The sequence below is a fragment of the Sturnus vulgaris genome, chromosome 3 (assembly GCF_052056855.1).
Source record: "Sturnus vulgaris isolate bStuVul1 chromosome 3, bStuVul1.hap1, whole genome shotgun sequence".
NCBI classification, from domain to species: Eukaryota; Metazoa; Chordata; class Aves; order Passeriformes; family Sturnidae; genus Sturnus; species Sturnus vulgaris.
Genome location: NC_142245.1, coordinates 72340877 through 72363300, shown reverse-complemented (window position 1 = coordinate 72363300; position 22424 = coordinate 72340877). Strand labels below are relative to the sequence as shown.

At 39.5% G+C, this 22424-nt stretch overlaps 1 protein-coding gene across 1 annotated transcript in view; it reads right to left on the bottom strand.

Annotated features, from left to right (window-relative positions):
• Positions 1-17738: 17738 nt before the first annotated feature.
• PREP (prolyl endopeptidase) overlaps positions 17739-22424 on the bottom strand; it is an 86272-nt gene continuing 81586 nt past the window's right edge. Inside the window, exons 14-15 of the mRNA XM_014880414.2 lie at positions 19361-19517; positions 17739-18575 (exon numbers count right to left, since the gene is read on the bottom strand). Of these exons, the coding sequence (XP_014735900.1) occupies positions 18281-18575; positions 19361-19517 (452 nt within the window). The 3' untranslated portion in view covers positions 17739-18280. The remainder of the gene's footprint in view (positions 18576-19360; positions 19518-22424) is intronic.

The window sequence follows — 22424 nt, the reverse complement described above, 5'->3', positions numbered from 1 at the left end:
ATAAGAAAATGGATAACAATTGAAATTCAATTTAGAGACTTAATAGCTTATTTTTTTTCTGCAAAGTGTCACCCACTTCAACATATTCCTTTATCTTGTTCTCCCTTAATAAGGATATTGTCTTTCAATTGAGTTAACTCTCCTTGTTGCTTAATTACTTTAAAAGAGGATCTCAATTACTCTTTTCATGATCTGTTGTCAGACATGTTTGCCTGCACTTATTTATAGCAACTGAGAATTTTTTTCTTTCAACTGAGAAATTTTTTCTTTTCTTTTCCAGGCGTTATCTTTACAATTTGCAGTGTATGCTTTGGCTAAACACGTTCAGCCGAAAGAGTAACACAGAGATCTAATTGCGTATATACAGGCTAAAATACAACTTCATTGGGATTGCTCTCAAAAATGAAGCTCTTCAGAAGTATTTATGATAGTGGCAACTGAATTGTGTTCCTGAAGACTGGAAATTTGGGAATGTCATTCTGGTTACTAATGTGGATTGTCTGCCATAATGCCAACAGGCTGTGTATGATTGCACACATAAAATTAAAAAATGCCACTAAAATCTGCACTGCTTTTGTAGTTATTACATGCACAGAAAATTATATCTGTAAGAGTATCTGGGCATGGATGACATGCTGAAATATCATAGTGATTGGCTGCATATGGAAATCAACGGGGAATAAAGAAAAAATACCGTTCTATTCTATTTTTTCCTGCTTCAGAGCTTTTCTTACTGAAGCAAACATGTGTGGACAGATACGCATCGGAGATGTATCTAAATTAATTTTCAAACCACAGCCCTCTGAGCATGCTACTTTAGTGTGCTACAGTGTTTCTGCCCAACAGCTGTAAAGTAGATGTACCTGGATTAGAGCAAAGCTAACCCAGAGCTGTCTATGCTTGCTTAGTCCTGCAGGCACATATATGCATTACAAATCATGTCGAGAAATTTTCAAGAAACAAGATGGAACCTAGGGGGTTAATATTTTACCTTTTTTTGGTTATTATTTGCACTGGTTACAAAGCATTACAAAGGAAAAGATAAGAAGCTGAAACACAATTTACTATACTACATTTTACCAAATGGTCTGTGGAGAAAAGCAATAACAAACTAAAAAAACACCTCGAGAGACTGATGTGGTTGCAGAGCTCCATAATATTTCCCAATGTGCTGATCAGCTCATGTTTATCATTAAACAATACTGTAGCACTAACTGTAATACACTGAATAACACAAGATTCAACTTGAACAGTGTGAGAATCTCACCCTGCTGCAAATTGCTAGGAAGGGAAGAGAAAGGAAGAGAAAAACAAACTAATGCGAAAAACATGCAAAGCACAAACATTAGGCTGAATTTAGAGAGCTGAAAGTTATTTTACGAGCATTAGAAACGGGATATTTTGTCATTTAAATGAAGATTTTGAGAACTCAGCTAGCTTACATGATAACCCAAGCATCAGCATTAAAACGAAGATCAATAAGCTGGTTGAAATCATTTGCAGATAATCTAGTCTCAGTCTTTACCCTCATGTGCAGGCCAAGCAAGCAGTGCTGCAGCCTGGTGATTAGCAGGAAGCAATTCCTCTGTTCAGCTCCATAGCCTGCAGCTCTGTGCCCGGGGAGTGGCCGATGTAAGCTTTGTGCTCCTCTTTGTCAGATGAGGCTCAAATGAAGGAGTATCCAGAAATAATGGGATCACCCACCAGATTGGATTTCATCCTGATATTTTATACAGAGATAATAGATTCACGAGTGTCGATATCCCTTCCTATACTAGTGGAAAACAAGCGAAAGAACTTCAATTGTGATTGCCAAACCTTCTTTGCAATCTTGCTGACTTCTTGACGCGGGTGATTTCCTCTGGAAATGAGTTCTGGATAATAAGTTATATGGAAAATAATTTATTTCCTCAATGATAGATTCCCTGTATTGTCATTTCACCAAGGAAATTTTCTTGGCTGAAATAACAGCAATCCCTTTTGCTAGAGAATAATTGTTATAGCTTTTATAGATGAACATCACCTTCTCAGACCTTCAGTTCTCTGAAAATGTCAACAACAATTGAGTAAGAAAAAGCTGGCTGTGCTGTCTACTGTAATTTCCAAAAGGCTTTCAGCAAGGTCCTTCACCAGAAGCTTTCAAAGAAGCAAAGCAGCTGTGGGGCAAAAGGGAAAGTTCATGTGTGAATTAATAATTTATTAGAAGAAACAAAGCAAAAGATGAGAGAAAATGGTCATTCTTCATGGTGAAGTGAAATTGTAAGGGGAGTCCTGCAAGAAATTCTTACTGGCACTTGTGCTTTTCAACACTGTCATACAGGACATGGAAGCAGGGTGAGGAGTGACATTTGCTGAGAATATGAAGTTAATTTATTCTGGACAGCAAAGATGATTATGCAGACTTGCAGAAGGAGCCTGCTAGATCGAGTGGGCAATAAAATGACAGATGAAATTTGATGCAGACAAATATGAAGGTGGGGGAAAACCAATCCTGTTTTCATATATAAAAAGATGGGTTGACTCCTTCCCTCAACAGCTCTGGTCTATGACAGATAGTGTCATGAAAACTATTCATGCTTGTTATCAGTATGCAGTGTAAAGAAAAGCCAGCATTAACTTGTCAGGAAGGAAAGAAAGAAAGAAAGAGGAAACTGGGCATCATCATCATGCCACTTCATATGTCCATGATTTCTCATTCCTTCTGTTCTGCATGCAGTTCTGGTCTTTCTTCCTCAAAAGGGTGTAGAGATGCTGAAAAAGTTTCAGAAAAGGGCAATAAGGATGATCAAAAGTATAAACTGCTTCTGTATGAGGAACAACAAGAGGAAGAGAGCAAAACAGCAAAAGAGAAAAAGAGTCAATGAAATAGCACAGAAGGGAGCCAGCACAGAAGTTAATGAAAACATGAAAAGCATTGAAAGAGAGGATCAACAGAACACTCCTGGTAGAGGAACGGGGCACTGGCAGATGGAAGTAGCAGGAAACAGGTTCAGCTGACAGCACCCTCAGGGTGCCCCCCCATGAGCTCCTGCTCACAGACATGGATGTCCAAAGTTTGCATATACTCAAAGGCACAGGACAAACTCATGGAAGAGCTTTTCCGAGGATGCTGTGAGTCACTTGCAGTCACTTCTGAAGACAAGGAACCACCTTAAGAATCTTTCTGGTCTTACGTTGCAATCAGTAGCCTAAATGTGGAAAAAAACAAAAGAAGAAAAGTTTTTTTTTTCCTAGGAAAAGTGATTCCTGATCTGAAATTTGGAAGCAGAAACCTACAGTGAAAAGACAAATGCTGTTTGACCCTTTATATTTGAGCCTGGTGTTGCACCCTTCCAATTTACTTTCCATCCCCATCTGTACCAGATGTGAGCACTCATGGGGAATCCCTTAATTGAGTAAAAACCATGGTTGTGGCCTCTGTGGTCCCTGAACTTGTTTCCACCACTCAACTGTAGTACAATGCAATGTTATTAAAAGTTTTTCAATAAAGGTGGGATTCCTTTGGCCAAAACCACATTAAACATGACACTGAATCAGCCTGGGAGCTATCAAAATGTCCTGATCATTTTTAGCACTCTTGCCCAGCTCAGCACACAGTGCTACCTATCCTTAAGAAATTATCCAAGAAAATACAATTGTGTAAAAACTACTGAGCATGATTTCAAGCTGTACAGGAAAACAGATAACACTATGAATTGGAGTAAAGCCATGCTTTTACTTAGAACTAAAAGCAACCTAAGGCTAACCATGAGTTGGTTAGACTAAGTGCTAGGCTGTGTTTAGCGTTGTGTTTTAGCTGCCATTTGTTAGCCCACTACATTTCCTTTGAGAAGGAGAAGCTTCCGTCTGATCAATTCGTTTGCTGCTAACGATGGGTGAGGGATTTTAGAAAGCATCCCCAGGGTACAGAGAGCCCTGCTGGGCTGTTTGCCTTCCTCTCAGAGTTTTCCTCTGGAAGGGTACAATACAATTCTTTGGTTTTAGCAGTTAATTCACATCTGTTGCTGTCTCTCATTTGTTATTCCTACTCCCCACGCCTGAGACTGTAATACTTTGTCCTTGGTGTAATGGGTTTCAGTGCGTGTGTATGTCATGAAGAGGATTATTAGCTTCTAAATTATGACAAGTGAGAGCAAATGAAGTCCTAAAGCAAAGATATCAGTTCTCTGAGAAAAATACTGAACGAAATTAAATCAAATAAGAAATAACAGAAATTTGGAATAGAAGATACAGACAAAATTATTTATAATTAGCTCGTTTTTTTTTTCTATATAGACGATATGTACTTTGCACTATTTATTAAATAGACTAATGGCTCCTCTGTGAAACAATCTCTTTGAAAACAGTCAGAAAGCCTTCTTTGGGATCACTGTTGTATATACCATGGTTGCAAACCCGGCATGCTGCCTGGGAAGCTGTCTTCACCCATGTTATTCCTGGGATGGGGCAGGTGTCTGCTCTGGTACCACGTCCCAGGTGTGTTTTCATGCAAGGGTTTGTGTGTCAGGCTTGTAAGACACAGCAGTTTAGGTGTGGGCTAAACTCACAACTCACATTTGCATGTCCAAAAGATGACATTTAAGAAATTTGTGCATTTAAATCTAGATGCTTATATGATAGAATTGGAAATAATCCTAGTAAATATTTCCAGTCTATCTAAGCATTGCAGCTGGGGGGTCTGCGTAGACAAAGCCAGGTGCCCAAATACCTTTTGTGGATCTCTGGGGCACATTGAAACAGGTGTGGAGTACACAAGACTTTTAGCCAGGTGTAGGATGATATGTCTACTTCTGATCCAGTTAAATATATTTTCTTTATTCAATAGATGAATACAGAAAACATGAGTTCAAAAACTTCAGCCAGTTATCACTTGGAAGCCAATATAGAGCAACTTCAGTTTTCAGATCTTCAAAGCATTCATAGATGGCTTGTACTGAAAAATGGGCATATGAAACAAACTCTGATAGCAGAAGCAGCATCTGAATAGTTGAACTAAGCTGCCAATCTTTGAAGTAACTCCTAAACCACCATGAAGTCCATACTCACACCAGAAACCAGAAAGCTTTGTCCTACAAAGATTCAGATGCTGAGACCTTTGCCCTTGAAAAGAGTTAAGTCAATATTCCACTTTAATTCATTGTCATCTCAGGAGAAAAACCATCTGAAAATAACAAAATGCCACCTAATAAAGACTGTATTCATATTTGTAGTTGCTGGGCAATTTCTATTTTTGAAGCCAAGTGAGTGAGTAGAGTATAAATTTTGTATTTGTGGCAGCATGGTAGTACCAAAACATATTTAAAAACTTGGATTGTAAAGTTATGACTAGGTAAAAATAACTAAGTTATTTTAGAAGGGTGGCTAATTCTTGGGTGACTCAAGGCCTTCCTTCAGAAGTGTATCAGCCTTACTGTCCATGTTGTGGACTTAAATGAGCTTAGATAAGGCTCCCATTATGGTCCCCATGTAAGAAGGTTGCTCAGTTTGAGATGCCCAAGGGTTATCTGTGATATCTCACACACCTCCCAAGGCCTGGGAAACCTGTCCCCTTTGAGAGACCCCCTGGAGGCTGAGGCAATGCTCAGGAGCATCTCAAGTGTCACCAGACATGTGTGGGCACTGAACTGCTCCGCTAGTGACACACCATTGATCAGGAACTTCTTAGCAATCATACATGCATCATACATCTGACACAAGGGCTATGCCAGACTTAATAGGTTACTTTTCTAAAGATACTTTAAAGATGTGTATTTGTGGATTTTTTTGTTGCTTTCTATTTTTTTAAATGTTTTTGTGTGTGTGTGTGTGTGTGTATCACAGAACTATAAAGCACACACTACTTGCTAGCTGAATTACATTTGAACAGTGTGCCCTAGCAGACTTCATGATGTCTCCATTCTTCAGTTTGTTTATCCATAATCCTACCTTTTACTATTCCCATTCTCCCTTGCTCTATTTATGAAAGAAAGTGTGCTGAAAACACTCTGGTGAAGTGTAAATCATTGTAGCTTGCTTGAATTTAATGAAGTTAGAAGAATTTTTTTTAGGGAAGGATTTTGCCTTTTCATCTTCAGTTGTCATGGTTTTCTCCAGCTATCTTTGCTGTAAAAACTAAGAGGTACAAACTTATATGATGAAACAGTATTGTGTAGTTCATTCTGATGGTTGATTTATCTGTTCATTATAAATCACAGATTTCTGTTCAGAATTGATTAGGTTTAAAGATTTTTATTTTAAAAAAATTGTGATATTTTGATTAATTCTGATGTGATATGAAAGTCGTCATGTATCTTCCATAGAACACACTCCCATATTAGATGAAATAATTCTTTGTGTAACAGAGGCATCACAGCCTTTAAGGCATCATTTTTTTGAGTACGTAAAATTGAAGAAAACTTTTTCCTTTCAGCATAATGGAATCTTGTCAGGAATTATGAAGCACAATCTTTCTTTTTCAGGTTTTAACACATTGCTAAAGAAATGGAATTTTTTGCTTTTGACAGAGACAATAGCTAATAATTCACTGTGCTTGAAAATAATACCAAGATTGGACAAATCTGCAATAGTCATTTTTAACAGAGCTGGCAACGGCCGTTGATCTTAACGGGTTTTTTTTGCAGCTGGCAAAGTAAAAGATATTTTCCATTTCCATCTGACAATGTGTCTATGCGATTCATTGTAGCACTGTGATAAGCCGGCAAGAAGAAACTAAAAATGGGAGGGTATAACATGGATTGTCTGAAGGGCTTGACAAACCTTCCAGAAAGCTTCTCATAACTTTGTCTTGAGCATCTTTAAACTGAGCTCAGTGCACACGTGGGTCCCAGTAAAGTTACTGGGAAACACAGCATGGTGTGAATCCCATTGTCCATTTGACTGCTGGAATCATTCCTGCCTTTCCCTGCACGTTCATGGCACCTGCAGCATCACCAGTGCTGACAGGAAAGGCAGCCCTTGCTTGATGAGGTCGGGTGGGCACTATTGGAAGTGAAGGTGAGGTACCCAGGCCTGGATGATGCCTGGGCAGCTGCCATGGGGGGACCACAGAGCCCCGGGGAGGCTCCTGAGCCGCTGCTGCTGTGTCACTGTGTCACAGGCTTTGTTCCCTGAAAAATGGAAATGATGGAGGAGGCTGAAACACAGTTTCTACTACTGTTTTAGGCTTGTCCTTGAGGATCAGAGTTTTCCCTGCTGCCTCTGTCTGAGGCTGTAAGACAAAGGGAAGCCAAAGCACACAAAAAGGAGAAAAGAAGAAAGCCCATTCACTGGGCAGAACCATTTGAAGATGAGACTTACCATGGGGCAAAATTCTGCACCCAAATATGAATTCAGGAATACTAAAATGAAACTGCTACAAATCCAACAGAGGACACATGGGGAAGTCTCTCGATCCAGCAGAACTGTCACTGCAGTTAAAATAATAAGCAAGAGGTCACTGATTATGAATGGAGGCTGAGAAATAATCCCCCAAGTGCTGTTTTGAACTGGCAAGAATTTGGCAGGAGTCACTGATTAATGCTATTGTGCTCTAGCTCCTGTTGAGAGCTTATATGTTTTCAGCAACAATCTGGCAGAAAAAAACAGAGGAGCAGAAGCACACCTGTTCTTTGAAGAAACTTTATAAAGGTAAAGGTAGAACCACACCAAAAATCTCTCACAGGAATATAATAAATGCTTTAGAAAAAGCATGAGAGTCTTTTGGTAATGTAGGATTATTTAGAGCATGAAGGACAGTGAACAACAATATGCTCAAATAGGATTCAGTATTTTAGGACCACACTGTGATGTGTTCATGACACGTTCAGTGAAGTATTGGAAGAGTCTCACAAAATGTTGGCAAAATCAAGTAATTTCATTTTCAAATTTCCTCCCTTTTGTGATAGATGTGCTTAATCTTTTTCTTTTTTTTTCTTGGACAAATGACAAATTTTCTGCAATCAAATATGAATTTTAGGACATGCATTTCAGTGAGGGGAAAAAAACAAACAGCAAGACATTGAACCCATCATATATGAGTATGACCAGAAAACTGAAAACTGCATTTTGCACAAATAGCAGAGGTGGAAAATGGAAGTGAAAAGGCAGAGATCACTGGCATCAATGTCAGTATTCTATAGCACAGTTGGTTAAGTTAGAAGAGAGAAGGAAAAAAGAATGAAAGGAAAACAGGTTAATTGTTAGCTGTCAAGCCAGGTTAAAATTAAGTGTGAGTAGAGCAAAGGATGTGTAGGTACTTGGAGGCATTTCTAGTAACAAGCTGGCACCAGAAGCTTAGTTTTGTTTTGATTGGAAAGCAAAGAGGTCAGGAAACTCCTTGATAACCATTGCAGGAATCCAAGTAGTAATGAACAGGTACATACGTGGTCCTTTGCATAAAAATATCTCTGAGTATTTTACCTGTTTCTCTCTTTTAAAATTGTGCTGCTCAGCCTTCCTTCAGGCCAGCAAAGTCACCTCAGATCATCAGAGGGGATGAAGACACACAAGGACTGAGTACAGAAGTGCATTCCCTTAGCTGAAAAATCCCAGCAGTGGTGGGATGTCACATTCAGAGAACATGTGATCTTAGTCTTTATAACCTTACTCCTTTTTATATCTTAAATGGCTTTAGACTGCAAGAGCTGAAAAGGGTTTAAGAATGAAGAAAAATGTTTCCTTTTTACAACCATTTCCTCACTTTTCTCCCACCATCTTTCTAGTGTGAACAATCTTCAGGATGTGTCATGGAGACTTGAGAACCATGATGTTTGGACGTTTTTTTCCCTTCTATTTCAACAGTAAATTGTACATAAGAGTGATTTGCTCCAGTTCAGAGGGGATTGTCCACACTTTCGTGGTAAAGTTCAGACTTCCCAGGACTTGAAGTGAGCAGGTGCAGCAGGGTCTCAGGCTGCCACTTTTCTGATGCTGAGTCTCCCCCAGGAGCAGGGCTGAGAGGGAGATGCTGTTAGGAATGCCTGCAGAGCTCTCTAGGGTGGGCTGCTGGCTTGGAGCCAGGTGGGGAGCTTCCTGGGGATAGGGCACAGCTCCCTGGCCTCATCCCTTTGTCTCGTCCCTAATGTGTTCTCACCCACCCTGTCACTGAGGGTGGCTGTGATAATTAATGACCTGCAGTTCCCAGACTGTTAAAGGACTCAGTTAAATATAGACACAAAATTAGCAGTGGCAGAACTACCATAGTGAGGTATACTGAATTATCTCAACAGGTATTCGAGGGTTCTTTCGTACCATCTATGCTGCAACTTCACAATTACACCAGTGTGAAAATTTCCCTGCTGTTTTTGGGTCTGATCTGAAAGTTCATTGCCAAAATGGGAAGATTCACACGGATTGTTGTGCTTTGGATAAGGAGACTGCCTTCTGCTGCCAGTCATTTTTCAGCTTCCAGTACTGAAAACCTTGTGTTGAGGGGATGGTGTTTCACTTTGAGGAATTCCCAAACTCCTCCGTTCTGTTGGATTTTGTTTGATTTAGACCTTGCTGTCTGTGTTTTCCTGAAACAAGAATATGGAAATGCAGTGCCAGACATTTGTGTGTCTGCAGGAGATGCTGTAATTAGAACAGCACGGAGTTTGCAGGAGAAGCCCACATTGTCTTGGGGGGCCTGTGTCTCTGAGACAATTACTGGGACAAGTGGCTGCTGCAGAGGTGAATTCACCATCAGGGCTGAAAGCTCTGCAAGCTGCCCATCCTCCACTGTGGAAAGCATACACAGGTAACATATTTTCATTAACAATTTCAAGGAATGAGATGGAGGAGATGCACAAGAGGTGGCAGCTTGCCCTGGTGAAATAATGAGGGAAAGGAAAAAACAACAGAAGCTAAACCACAGCTAGTTCCAGCTAGAGGAGCTGATTAAACAGACCAAGAGGAAGTTCAGAGTAGCAGTATGTCTTGGGCATTACTTGTTTGTTAAGACATCAAATTCTTACAGAAATAACTGGAGAGAAGGTTTTTCAGAGCCACAACTAATGTTCCAAAAGTTTCATTAAAAGGCAACAGCTGGAGTTTGCAACAGATGGTGAAAGCACAGTGAAAGCAGGGATTACAACCAGAGGGCAAAACAGGAATTGTAACGCTAGCACCAAACATTCCTGACGGGAGAGATTCAGTCATCTGTGGATAATAAGCACGCTGTCGCAGTCCCTGTTGCATCCAGAACTAAGATTTGAGTGAAACAGTCCTTAGGAGGGCTACGTATCTGGCAACCATATGTCACCCAAGGAGAACAGCTAGTCTTCAGAAACTGGCTCATGGGATTTCTGAATTTCTAATAAGTGATCTGGAACAAAGAAGAGAGAAAATGAAGCAAAACCCCAAGGAAAGGTCTCTCTGGGTATGCATGTGTGTGTTAGTCTGCAGCTTGTTCATTTTGCCATAAGCTTTGTAGGTATTCTCACATGCTGAAGCTCTGGGTAATTCAAAGAGTAGACAAAGTTAAAAAGCAAGAAGGTCAAAGAATGAAAAATAACCAGGTGTGATGTGATTAGGAAAGATGAGAACACCTTTTGGAGCTCAAAGGTAAAGAAAATTAGGTATTCCTGTAATGCGCAAAACAGCATAGAGAGAATGGGATGGGAGACTGAGAAGGACGAAGCTGCTGCTCTAAGATATGGGCTCAAAGTCAGTAGGAGGATCTATGTCACATAAGCTTTAGGTTTTTAAGTCTAAAGCTGCCATTCAGAAAACCCTGTCAGTTCATTGCTTCCCTCTGGAAATATCTCTCATGCAGATCAGAAATCTTTTGGTAGCTGGAGGTCTCTACCGTGCCAGAGGCCTGACCTGAGCAGGACTTCTCTGCACTGAATGACAGGCCAGGCTTAAGTTTCCTGCCAGCTTCATGCTTTACAGGACAGCAGGACAGTTTAAAAGAATGAGCCAGTGGTAGAATTTTGGTAAGCCCTGTAGAAACTGGGGCTCCCCAGCTTTCCTTGCCTTGGCTGCTCTTGCTGGTCCAAGGGGTCTCCTTGCTTGTGGCATCTCCCTTATCTACAGGTTTGTGTGGGTCCTGGGCTGGCAAGCCAGGATCAGCTCCATGCTTCTATTGCAGGGAGGAGGACCCCTGGGAAACTGGCTTCTAAGCTAAACTGGTATTTTCATCAAAATCTGTGCCAGAGATAAAGATGACATGTTCTCCCAAAAGGCTTGCACAGCCTTCGAGGGCCTGACAGAAGAGTAATTAGCTTCCCTAGATGTCTGCTGTCATCCTGAACGGTGGAGAAAACCCACAAATGAGATGAGCAGGCTAATAAACTTGAATAATAAACTTGGAAAAAAATAGCTTTGAGTACAGATGTTTAAAGGAAGAGAAAGGTAGCCTCTGTAATATGGCAGCATTCAGGCCCTCTGCTGAGGCAGGACAGGCAGTCCTAGAGACCTCAAATTTTAAATTTATTTCCTGACTTCCTATGTAAGCCCATTTTTCTCCATAGCCAAGATCCAGGTCACAGAATCAAGCACCCAGAATCACTTAGGTAGGAAAAGACCTCTAACTTTTGATCAACCACCACCTTGTCAACTACACCTTAGCATTGAGTCCAGTTCTTTCTTGAACACCTCCAGGGATGGTGACTCCAACACTCCCCTGGGCAGTCTGTTCCAATGCTTAACAACCCTTTCTGTGAAGAAATTCTTTCCGGTGTCCAATTTGAACCTCCCCTGCCACAGCTTGAGGTAACAACCTCTGAATTTTACCATGGCAGCCAGGCAAAAATGATTAACACCAGATTTCTTTCTTGAACCTTAATTCAGGAGAGGCATCTCCTACTAATTGGATCCTAACAGGGAACAAGTATCAAAAATAATGAGAGCAATCCAAAATTTCCAGTGAAATGTTCTCAATAACTGTTTAACTCATTAGCTGGAAGCAATTTTGTAAATTTGGTACCCCTCCTCCTCATTTGACTTCCTCTGGCAATTACAGTGGCCCTGGAAGGCTCTACCGGCAGGAAGAATGGGCAGCAGGCCCATGGCATCAAACTATTTAATGACTGGGTTGTTGTGTGAGTAACTGGCATCTGTGAGAGGAGGATGTTTTCCAGTTTGTCCTTGGCAGTTGAAGCTTTGCTGAAGGATAGCCACATTACAAAGACAGGGAATTTCAAGAACTGCTTTTGCTTTTAGGCATTTTGAGTGATGTTTACTCTTATGAAGTTCAGATTTGGCTCTGTACTTCCTTGAAGTTCAAGGAGGGCTCTTGAGCATCTCTAATTAGAAAAGTAATCCCTTTAATTTCAAAATACAGCTGGAGGCTTGTTTACATACGATGGTATGTAAGCCATAGAGGTTTCTAAAGATCTTCAATTTATAGGCAGTGATCATCTGCAGTTATTTAACTTTTATACTGTAATGTGAAGTTTTTCTAGTTCAGTCTGGAAAAAAAGCAGCTTTGGGCTGACCTAACTGTGGTCTTTAAGTACCCTACAGGTAGAAAGTCTGCAACAAAGATAGAGACTTTTTACAAGGGCATTTAGTGACAGGACAAGGGGGAATGGCTTCAAATTGAAAGAGGGCAGGTTTAGATTAGATATTAAGAATAAATTCTTCACTATGAGGCTGGTGAGGCATTGGAACAGGTTGTCCAGAGAAGTTGTAGATGCCCCATTCTTTAAGTGTTCAAGACCATGTTGGATGGGGCCCTGAGTACCCTGGTCTAGTGGAAGGTGTCCCTGCTCAGAGCAGGGTAGTTGGAACTAGATGATCTTTAAGGTCCCTTCCAACCAAAACCATTCTATGATTCTACCTCTGTCTACTCAGTGAAACACAAAATGAAAAGTAAACCATTCAGGACCTGGAGCTTGGGTTCCCTATCAAAGGTCTGACATCTACAGCTTTACACCATTTATGATGAAAACATGGTTTTAATGCTGAGAAGATTTAAACTAAACCAAAAAGCAGTTTCAGCAGCAGAATGTCAATTATGAACACTAAATATATGAAGTAGGAAGTATATAACAGCTTGGCCCAGATACTGAAAGAAATATCTGCACACACCTACATCACAAACCTTGTTCTACTACAGCAGAGCTTCCTCTAAAACAGCAGTACTACCAGAAAACAACATATTTTGTTGAGAAATCATACTGTTTCATTTCAAACAATATAAAGACAATAAGTATTGTTTATCTGCAATTGTTACTGTTCCAAAGGATTCTGAAGAGTGAAATGCCCAAGCCCTTTATTCAGTTTCTTCCTCAGGAAGGAAACAACAGTCCAAGTCACAGAATTTTGTCACTTGCTGTGACAGTGACATGCTCTTGTGGCACACCAGAAATAGCCTAAAACAATAAATGAGCATGGATAATAGTTTTTCAGCAGCTAAGCACTCCCCAAACTTCTAAAAAATTGCATTAACTGGTGTATAACTAACTAATGAATAAAATCCTCTGTTATTTAGTATGTTCATGGTTGTTCAGTAACTGCTAGGTAGCAAAGCAAACTTTTTTTGTGCTGCTCTTGTCTTCTGACACTTTCAATGTCCAACAGCAGAACTGAAATGCAATGTATCTTCATGTTCATCAGTTCTGCTGAGGAGATGTCAGAGGTTAAATACAGCTCTTCAGAGGGAAAGAAAAGCAGCATAAAATTAATGCTGCTAAGAACTAAATGAAATCACCACCTCCTACTAGTTCAGGTGTACTGCTGAAGTTGTTTTTCTGATTATTTCCCCAGTGTTTTTAAGAGGTAAGTAATGCAAAGATAAAAATTACAGGTATTTTGGGCCTAGTAATGCCCTGTATAGGTTATAGAGAACTATCAAAATTAATGCTTAGTTAGCACTACCAGACACCTACCTAGTACACATTTTGCTTAAAACAGCATGTGTCCCCCCATCTTAGGGGCTCCTAAGAATAGTAGCTCCTTCCTTTTTGCACACAGAAGGCCTGAGAGGCATTGAAAGCAGTGCACAAGCACAAATTATTTTTTCTAGCAGCACGTGGCCATCTGGTAATGTCACATTTGCAGAGATGTCATTCATCCACTGACTCCAGCTGTCATGTTGCATCTGCTGGGAGAGCTGGAAATGTTTAGTGAAGTCACCACACACTGACTCTTGCTATTCAGACTTTCAGCATTAAACTTCCATTGCAATGGGTAAGGGCATGAGCACCATGTTTGTTCCTTGCCTCTCTTGCTAACAAGGCAGAGGGATGCATACAGGAAAGAGATTCTCACTAATAGGTTATTACTTAGCTTTGGTTTTAAATGTTGAATGTTCAGTTATTTTTATGGAAAATTAGGAGAAACAGTCAAATCACAGTCCTCCTAGTCCAGAATTTCAGTTAATTTCTGTGCCAGTAAGTCCAGCTTCCACTGAGGGACTCCGTCACTAGGATTGCTCTGCCATGAATAAACTGAAGACATGAGCTTATTCAGAATTTTCTATTCATGGATAATGTTATCTTGAGGACACCCTACAGTTATCATCATGAGCAGATAATGAGAAGACATGAGAACTGGAAGGCTACCCCACATCACTCTCCTTCAAGAGCAGGCTAAAAAAAGCTGAGAAATGCCTTTTTTTTTTTTCACTCCTGGCATGCCATATCTGAAAGCAGAAGTAATTAACAGAAGGAAAAATGAACAAAGTTGCCAAACCTGGCTGTTAAAACCAGTAGGACCTATCCATATTCTGAGAGGTCTAGACAAAGAGACAATTACACAAAAGTAGTCCACTGAAGATTTTTGAAGTAGAAGAGCTTGGCAGAAAATAGTGTGGTTGTTTAATAGCCAGGCTTCCAAGTGCCTCCCTTGGCCTTCCCCTTAAATCCTACTCAGCTTGGAAAACCCCTTTCACAGGAGAGACTGTCAGGAAGTCTATAAGCAGATCTTTAGGCAATCCTGAGGGGCAACCTCAGGCTAAAAATAAAAAAATGACCTGGCAACATTGATCTTTGAAAGCTGCTGCTTGCCGTATTGAATCCAGAAGTACTGCGGCTCATGTTTCTGCCTTCCTACAGACAGATGGCAAAATAGAGCCAAGTCAAGAAAATCCTGGTCAAGCAACTCTAGGTGCCAGGGACAGATATCTATCTCCAGACTTTGACTTGAGCACCCTTTATTCTGACATACCCACAGACCAGCTGCCCTCTTCTACCCCTAGACTACACAGTGCAGCTCCCAGCTGAAATGAGTACATACATACATATCTATCTATCTATCTATCTATCTATCTATCTATCTATCTATCTATCTATCTCCCTCTCTCTCTCTCTCTCTATATATATATATGTATCTATATATCTTTTTGCAGCTACCAAAATGTAAATTATCTCCAAGGCAAAGGAATTCAAATCTCTCTCTGTAAAGAATATGAAGACTCTCAGCTTTTAAAAATACTTCTGACCCTTTTCACATAAATCAACTCTAATGCAAATGTACACTCATGGGAGGAAAGGAAACTAAGATATCTTTACAGCAGTTGTGAAGACTATTAGGAGAAATATGTAAAAAGTTCGTTTATTTCCACATAAAGCCAGATTTTTCTTCATGTAACATAAACCTCTTACAGCGCTTTTTGGGGGGGGGGTTGGATCTTGGCACAAAACATCAGTATCTGTTTTCTAAGGTGGTTTTGAAAAAGCAGATAGTTGGGAGATTACCTTGCCCAGCTTATGAATTTTGCTTCACATACTGGAAACAGACACCACAAAACACAAGAGTATCTTCATGAAATAGCATTTCCACTGTAGAGAAAATAACAGCCCTGAAACTAGACTAACAGAAATTTCATTATGTTTTATACAGCAGGAATGGTTTGGCTCCAGGTCTATTTAATCAAAACCCCAAAGGTTTAAATCCCTTTAAGGCACTATATTACAAGAGTGTTACTTGCTCAGACTTAATTACAGATTCCAGTTGTAGTATGACCCTGTCTGCCTCAAAAGCCATAACTCAGAGGACAGCTTTGCAACATCATTTTTTTGGCACCTGAATCCTGAACTTGGCACATCTGCTTAAGATCAAAAAAAAGTTGCCATGATGACCCTGTTTCAGAAACACAATGCCTTCCCAATACTGACACCAGCATTCCACAAGGGATACTCTGGAACACCACTTTGAGTGGTATCTCCAGCAAGCAGCTCCACCTTCAGTACTACTGATTGTCACTCAGAGAAATGCGTGTTTCCAAAGTCCCCAGATGATGGGTCATCTGTCAAGACACTGAGTCACTCAGGGAACTCAGCTTCAACAGAAGGTTTCAGAAGGAAAATGAGTGACTTTTAACCTGTGCCAGAAGTTTTGTGCTTGAGGAATTGGAGAACAAGGAAAAGCATTTTTAGGAACGGACATGACTAAGGTGGCTGTACCCAAGCACTTGCAATTCAATGCACCAACACAGCTCAGCTTTATTTCCCAAATGCCTGAAGACCATGTTTGCACACACTCTATCCTGCGAGGCTCTGTATCAGAGGGGAAGCTCTGCCCTCTTGACAGTAGCTATAAATTCAATAGAATGCCACAACTAAGAATATTTCAAATGGAGATGGCACAGCTTTATGTGCTGTTTCTGCCATGTGGGGAAGCTGTTGAAAATTTCTAGATGATCAAAGAAAGCAGTTCATATACCTCTGGGAAAAGGGCAGTGCTGAACGTGTACCCTGTTTTAACAGCCTGGAAGGAAAAAAAAAAAATCAACCCTCCCTCAACTCCCTATTCTGATTGCTTCATTAAATGCTGTGATCAGAGTGCAAAAGTCTACAGAGTATCTTATAAACAACTGTAATGCCCCTGGATCCCAAATAAACCCCAGATAACATACAGATTTTAGGTGTGGTATTTCACATGAAAGCAGAAATAATTTTTTATTTTCTCCTAAAATCAAATTAGCCATACATAATAAGGGCCTGGAGAGGATGATCTTTCCTGGACTCCAGAGAGAATCAAAAGAAGTCCAGATCATGATGGAAACACAGAGTGACTGGTACAAATTCATTTTTATTTTTGCTGCTCTTTAGAGAATCTCCCTCTCTTTTAAATATCACTCCCTCCTCTTCCTGCACCAAGACATTTTTTGTTTGGAGATAAAACTCCTGAGCCCAGAGTTAAAAGACAGTCCTTAGGGTCTAAGTATGAATGTAATGACAAGCATGATTCTGGAAGATTATATCAGTTCATCCAAAAATGAGAAACTGTGATGTTTTCTGTAGGAGCAAGTAATAAGACTAATTATAGTTGATAGAATACGTTTTTCTCTGCAAAATCAAACTCTAATTGCTGCAATGCATCAAAGATTAAACAGTAGGCAAATACTCACATCTACTTTATAGCTCTACAGCCTAGATAGGAAAAATGGCAGTTCAAATAATGTGCTTGTGTCAAATCATAGGGGAGTCTGACTACAACTCTTGCTGTTTTGCAGCCAAAATTAGGTTATATATGCAGCATGTTCAGATTTTGCCTTGTTAGAGAACATCTTGTCAGAAGCATCACAGAAAAACTGAACCTGAATAATGTGGACAAAGCTGTAGCTTTGTCTTGGGGTGGGTTTTTTCGTTTTGTGTTAGTTTACATTTTGTTCATTTATTTAAATCAGTGCCTGGTCTAGTCTTCAGAAACAGTTAAAGAAACAACAACATGGGTTGTTGGAGAGTATCTGTATAGCTTGACTTAGATTACAGTGAGAATCTAAGATTTCTTCAAGGTTTTCAGCCTCCAGCTTTCTCTTACTGTGTGGAAAAAAAAGGCAGAAGAGAAAACTGGTGATATTTTGAAGAAAGAACAATTCAGCAACATCATTATTATAGATTATAACACGTTTATGAACAGAATGTAATATAAACTTTTTAATAATATTTGATGTAACTGGATTACTGTCTCTTCAGTTTTTCATGGTTATCACTCAACACCTTCAATTTACATTCTTAAATAAATTACTGTGTAAATAAAATATGCTCAGAGTTCTTGTATGTGAACAGTACTTACATTTAATTACAAATGAACTGGATATGTTTATAGGTGAAATACATTAAAATTGTTTACAGGAAATAAGCTCAACTAGCACTAATTTTAAAGTCTAAATTTTCACAACAGTACCGAGAGTAGCTCAGCTATTTTTTTGAACATGCTTTTCAAAATGGAATTTGGAATGCAGTAGAAAAAAAATCAAAGAAATGCCAAAAAAGAGGGAAGCACAGAAGATCAAAACTCCATAGCAGGTTGGATCAATAAAATATTAAACTGCAGTTCTTAAATGTAAGTACTACACCAAATAGTAGTGTGGCTGTTCTTAAATGTTAAAGCCCTTGTTTTCTAAAGGAGACAGTAATAAGCATTTTGCCTATTCAATCCATTCAAGATTTAGACATCGTGCTATAAAAGCAAACATATCTGACACTTCTTCTATAACTTTAGCAGTTGGCTTTCCTGCTCCATGCCCAGCCTTGGTGTCAACATGGATGAGAAGTGGATTGGTTTGTTTACTGCTTCGGCCCACAATGTACTGCAGGGTAGCAATGAACTTCAGTGAATGCAGAGGGACCACACGGTCATCGTGGTCTGCTGTGAGCAGCAGCGTGGAGGGATACTGGATGCCATCTTCTTCTGGTAGTTTGACATTGTGAAGTGGAGAGTACCTGAGAAAAACATACAAATGCACAAATGTTTCTGTATCTTCTTCCTCAAGACTCAACGAAGGTCCTTTCCTACTAAAACCATTGCAGTGGCATTTGTCAGCACTCAGAATAGAACAGTTCTCAGTTACATTAATCAGAATTGTACTAATGGCAGCTGACATGCAGTAGTGGCCACAGACCTCTGACTCTGAAATGTGAAGCAAGTATATTTCTTTATTTTCAAGAGAGATGTATGTGTACATCTCATGGGAATGTCCAAAATATCAAGAGTAGCCAGCAGGGAAACTGCAGCTAAACCTATCAAATCCATAGCAGGATCCATCCTGCTGGAAACAGGGAAATTGAGACTCTCAATAGAAGCTAAGAAATTAATTAAGATCCTATTATGGTCTAGTGCCTACAAATAAATCCCATCCACACTGTGTAATACAACTCACAATGGTGACTATCTCTCCCTCATGACAAAAAATACAATTTATGTAGTGGTCCACTTGAGAATATTCTGTTGTAATAGCCTAAAAGAGTCATTATTCAGAAAGAAAACCTTATGAACTGTTAAAAGCTGCTAGAAGAACAAGTTATTTGAAAATAGGACCACTTGATTCAACAGGGCTTTGAAAACTGTCTTTCATTCAAATCTGACTTGTAAGGAAATGCTGAACCCCCCAAATTCAGCGTGGGAAAGGATGAAGTAATCATTAGAATAGATACTGATCATGACAACCAGAAACTGTTGAGCAGACTACACGTTTTAACAACTACTGAAAGTATTTAAAGGCACTTACTTGGATAGCCATTCAAACTGCTCTTTACAGTCAGAGCAACCATAGTCAGTGGTCCAAGCATGGCCGATGGTGTACTTGTGGAATTTTAGCATGTCCATCACTCCCACTTGGGCAATAGCACAACCAAACAGGTCAGGGCGCTGATTAGCACAGGCAGCTTCAGCAGGAAAACAATTCCATTAGTATTCAGATCTTAAAGAATTGGAAGTTCAACAGTAAAAGGTTCATTACCAAGTTGTAATGGGAATAGGCTGTCAGTGAACATGGAGTCAAACAGACTTTCAAGCAAAACCGTAAGCAAATACACAAATGGATAAAAAACATAACTCTGAAAGATAGTATGTTCAAAAGGACTTAAGAGCCATTTCTGTGCTCTTCAGACATCAAACATGTACTTTTATGAAAACTGCCTTTCAAACCACCAAATTTGGACTGAAGGAGAAATGAACTTTTAAAGTATGTGGGATTTTGAACTTCTGAACTGAAGGTACCTAAACCATTTGCTGTTTAAACTTTTAATATTAGTCTCAAGAAAGAAAAGGGCATCAAGGATCAAAAGCCCTCCATTTACTGATGAAAGTTGTCTTCCATAATTTCCATAAGAAAAGAGTTTTGTTAAAAGCAGACTGTTACAAAATCGGTGGAATAACCTCAAGTTAACAAAGTGAATTGCTGCTGTGTTTTCTTGTTTTATGATTTTTATTTTCCTACAACTGGAAGGGATAATTTCTTTAAGAAAAATGTTTGCTCATATATTTTAAAAAGAACTGCAGTAGGCCCATCAAGCTCAGTGCTCAATGTATAAGAATGGCAACTGGGAGATCTCCTGTAAATTGTTATTTGATGAACTGTTATTTCAGTTTTCTCTGAGTTGGAGTTATCTCCAGCCAGACTATAAAAAAACCATCAAAATACACATGCCCTGTAAATACAACTGTTTCTTCTCTTAATGTTTATTCATCCAGTATTCGTCATATCCTGTAGCAGTAAGTTCTTCAATTCTAATTCCTGTTTCTCGATTTAAACATTTTCCCTCATGATTTTACAAATTCCCCTAACGATTTATGAATTTTAAGAAATAAGAGCACTAAAATTTTCACATAACTACTACAATGGATCCCAGAATTCCTTAATTAATTCAGAACTATTCACTGTGCGCCCACATTCAGGTATAATCTTTCCCAAATTCTTCTTATCTTCTCATTTTCGTTCATTGTGAAAATGGATTGATTATTGCCACTCTGCCTCCTGCTAACCATGATATTGCTATGACATGACTTTGCTTCCAGCTCAGCAAGGACTTTATTTCAGAGCCTTATGCAAAGAAGCTTTTGAAAATCCAAGAATAGCTCCCTCACCTAGATCACTGTTACAAGCCCCATACGCAGCCCAACTCCTTCAGATAGCTCTAATACATTTGAAAGCTGCAACTTCAGCCTGCAGAATTCTTTCTTATATGTCAGTTATTATTTATTGGTTGCCCATTAGAGAAGTCATATTTACTCACCTGCAGCTTGTGGATTGCCATGAACCATTTAAAACTTGGCATTATATTTGCCCCCTTCTGTTCCTCAGATACTCAGGCTTAGTAGCCTGCAATTTCATATCATAATTCACTTAGGATCCTGCATGTGCACCATCTGGTCCTGGCAACACACTACTTTTCATTGGATTGATTAATTCCAAAACCTCTCCTGCTGATGCTTCAACTGGAGTCAGCTCCCCAGAATATTCCCCACGAAGACAGACTGGTGCAGGGAACCCCCCCTCCCCACCCACTCCTCAGGAGGGAACATCAATACAAACAGACCATTTAGTTGTTCCACTTTGCCATTATTTTTCTTTAATGCTCCTTTTACATCTCACTAATCTGCAAGTCCCACAGATCATCTGGCCAGCTTCCTGCCTCTGATGTGCATAGAAAAATGTCATTGCTAATCTTAATATTGGAAGCAATTTGCTCATCACTGTCTTGTGGTCTGTCTGTCTCTGCCAAGAGTTTACACTATACCCTATTTTCTTCATTTAAACATGATTTTTACTTTCTGAAAAATAATATTTGACTTCTGGTCATCTCCGATATGTAACTATGCTAACTCTTCCTTATTTATGAGTCATTTCCATAAGGTGTATATATAGAGCCTTAAAGATATGCCATGTAAAAGATCTTTAGGTTTTAATGGAAGCTTTTGATCAGATCCTTCCTCTTCAAGCTATTTTCTTTTATGAACATAAATTGTATTGTGGTAGGAACAAAAGCCAAAGCAACTACCATAACATTTTATTTTACTACTCTTTATTTCAGAGTGTCTCTTGAAGCACTGTCTGTTGCTCAGGATTTTGCAAGAAATTGCTCCTTGCTAATCCCTTAAGTCACTATGGAGACACTCATTGATTCACATTCCACCTTTTTAATTAGCCATAATACTTAATTATATGCATTAATAAAGTGTAGTCTGGAACAAAAATTTATTTGTGAATTTTATCCCTCTATAGATAACTTTGAGCTTTAAAATTAAGTATGAAAATAAGCCTTCAAAATGTTGGAGCTGGTTTTGTCAAGGCAAACATGAGAAGTCAAACACTGCATTTGCAGGAAGGTTTTCAGCTCACAGCTGTGCTGCTCTGCTCAGCTTGGGGAACACACTGCAGGACAAGGAAGTCTTGTTTTGTGGCTGAATGAAGCAAGACGAGCTCAGGGCTCTGCAGTCCTCAGAGTCAGCTCCTGTTAGTCTGACTGAAAGGAAACAGTATTTTGGAAGAGTGACAATACTCTTCCTTGTCAGCTTTTTCTTAAATAAATAAGAATGAAGAAAATCTGGCAGTGTGTCCTCGAACCTACAGGATGAGTTATAATCTCTAATGTTGCATCAACAGCTATTGCAAAATTTATTCTTGCTTTGATAAAAAAGACCTTACAAGAATTTCCTGAATTCAGCTGATTCTACTCAGTCAAGGAAAATTTCTATCTGGTTCACCAAGAACATGGAAATCCTGCTTGAATGTAATCTACCAGTAAATTCAAGGGAAGGATTCTAACAAGACTTTTTAGAGCAGGAAGTTT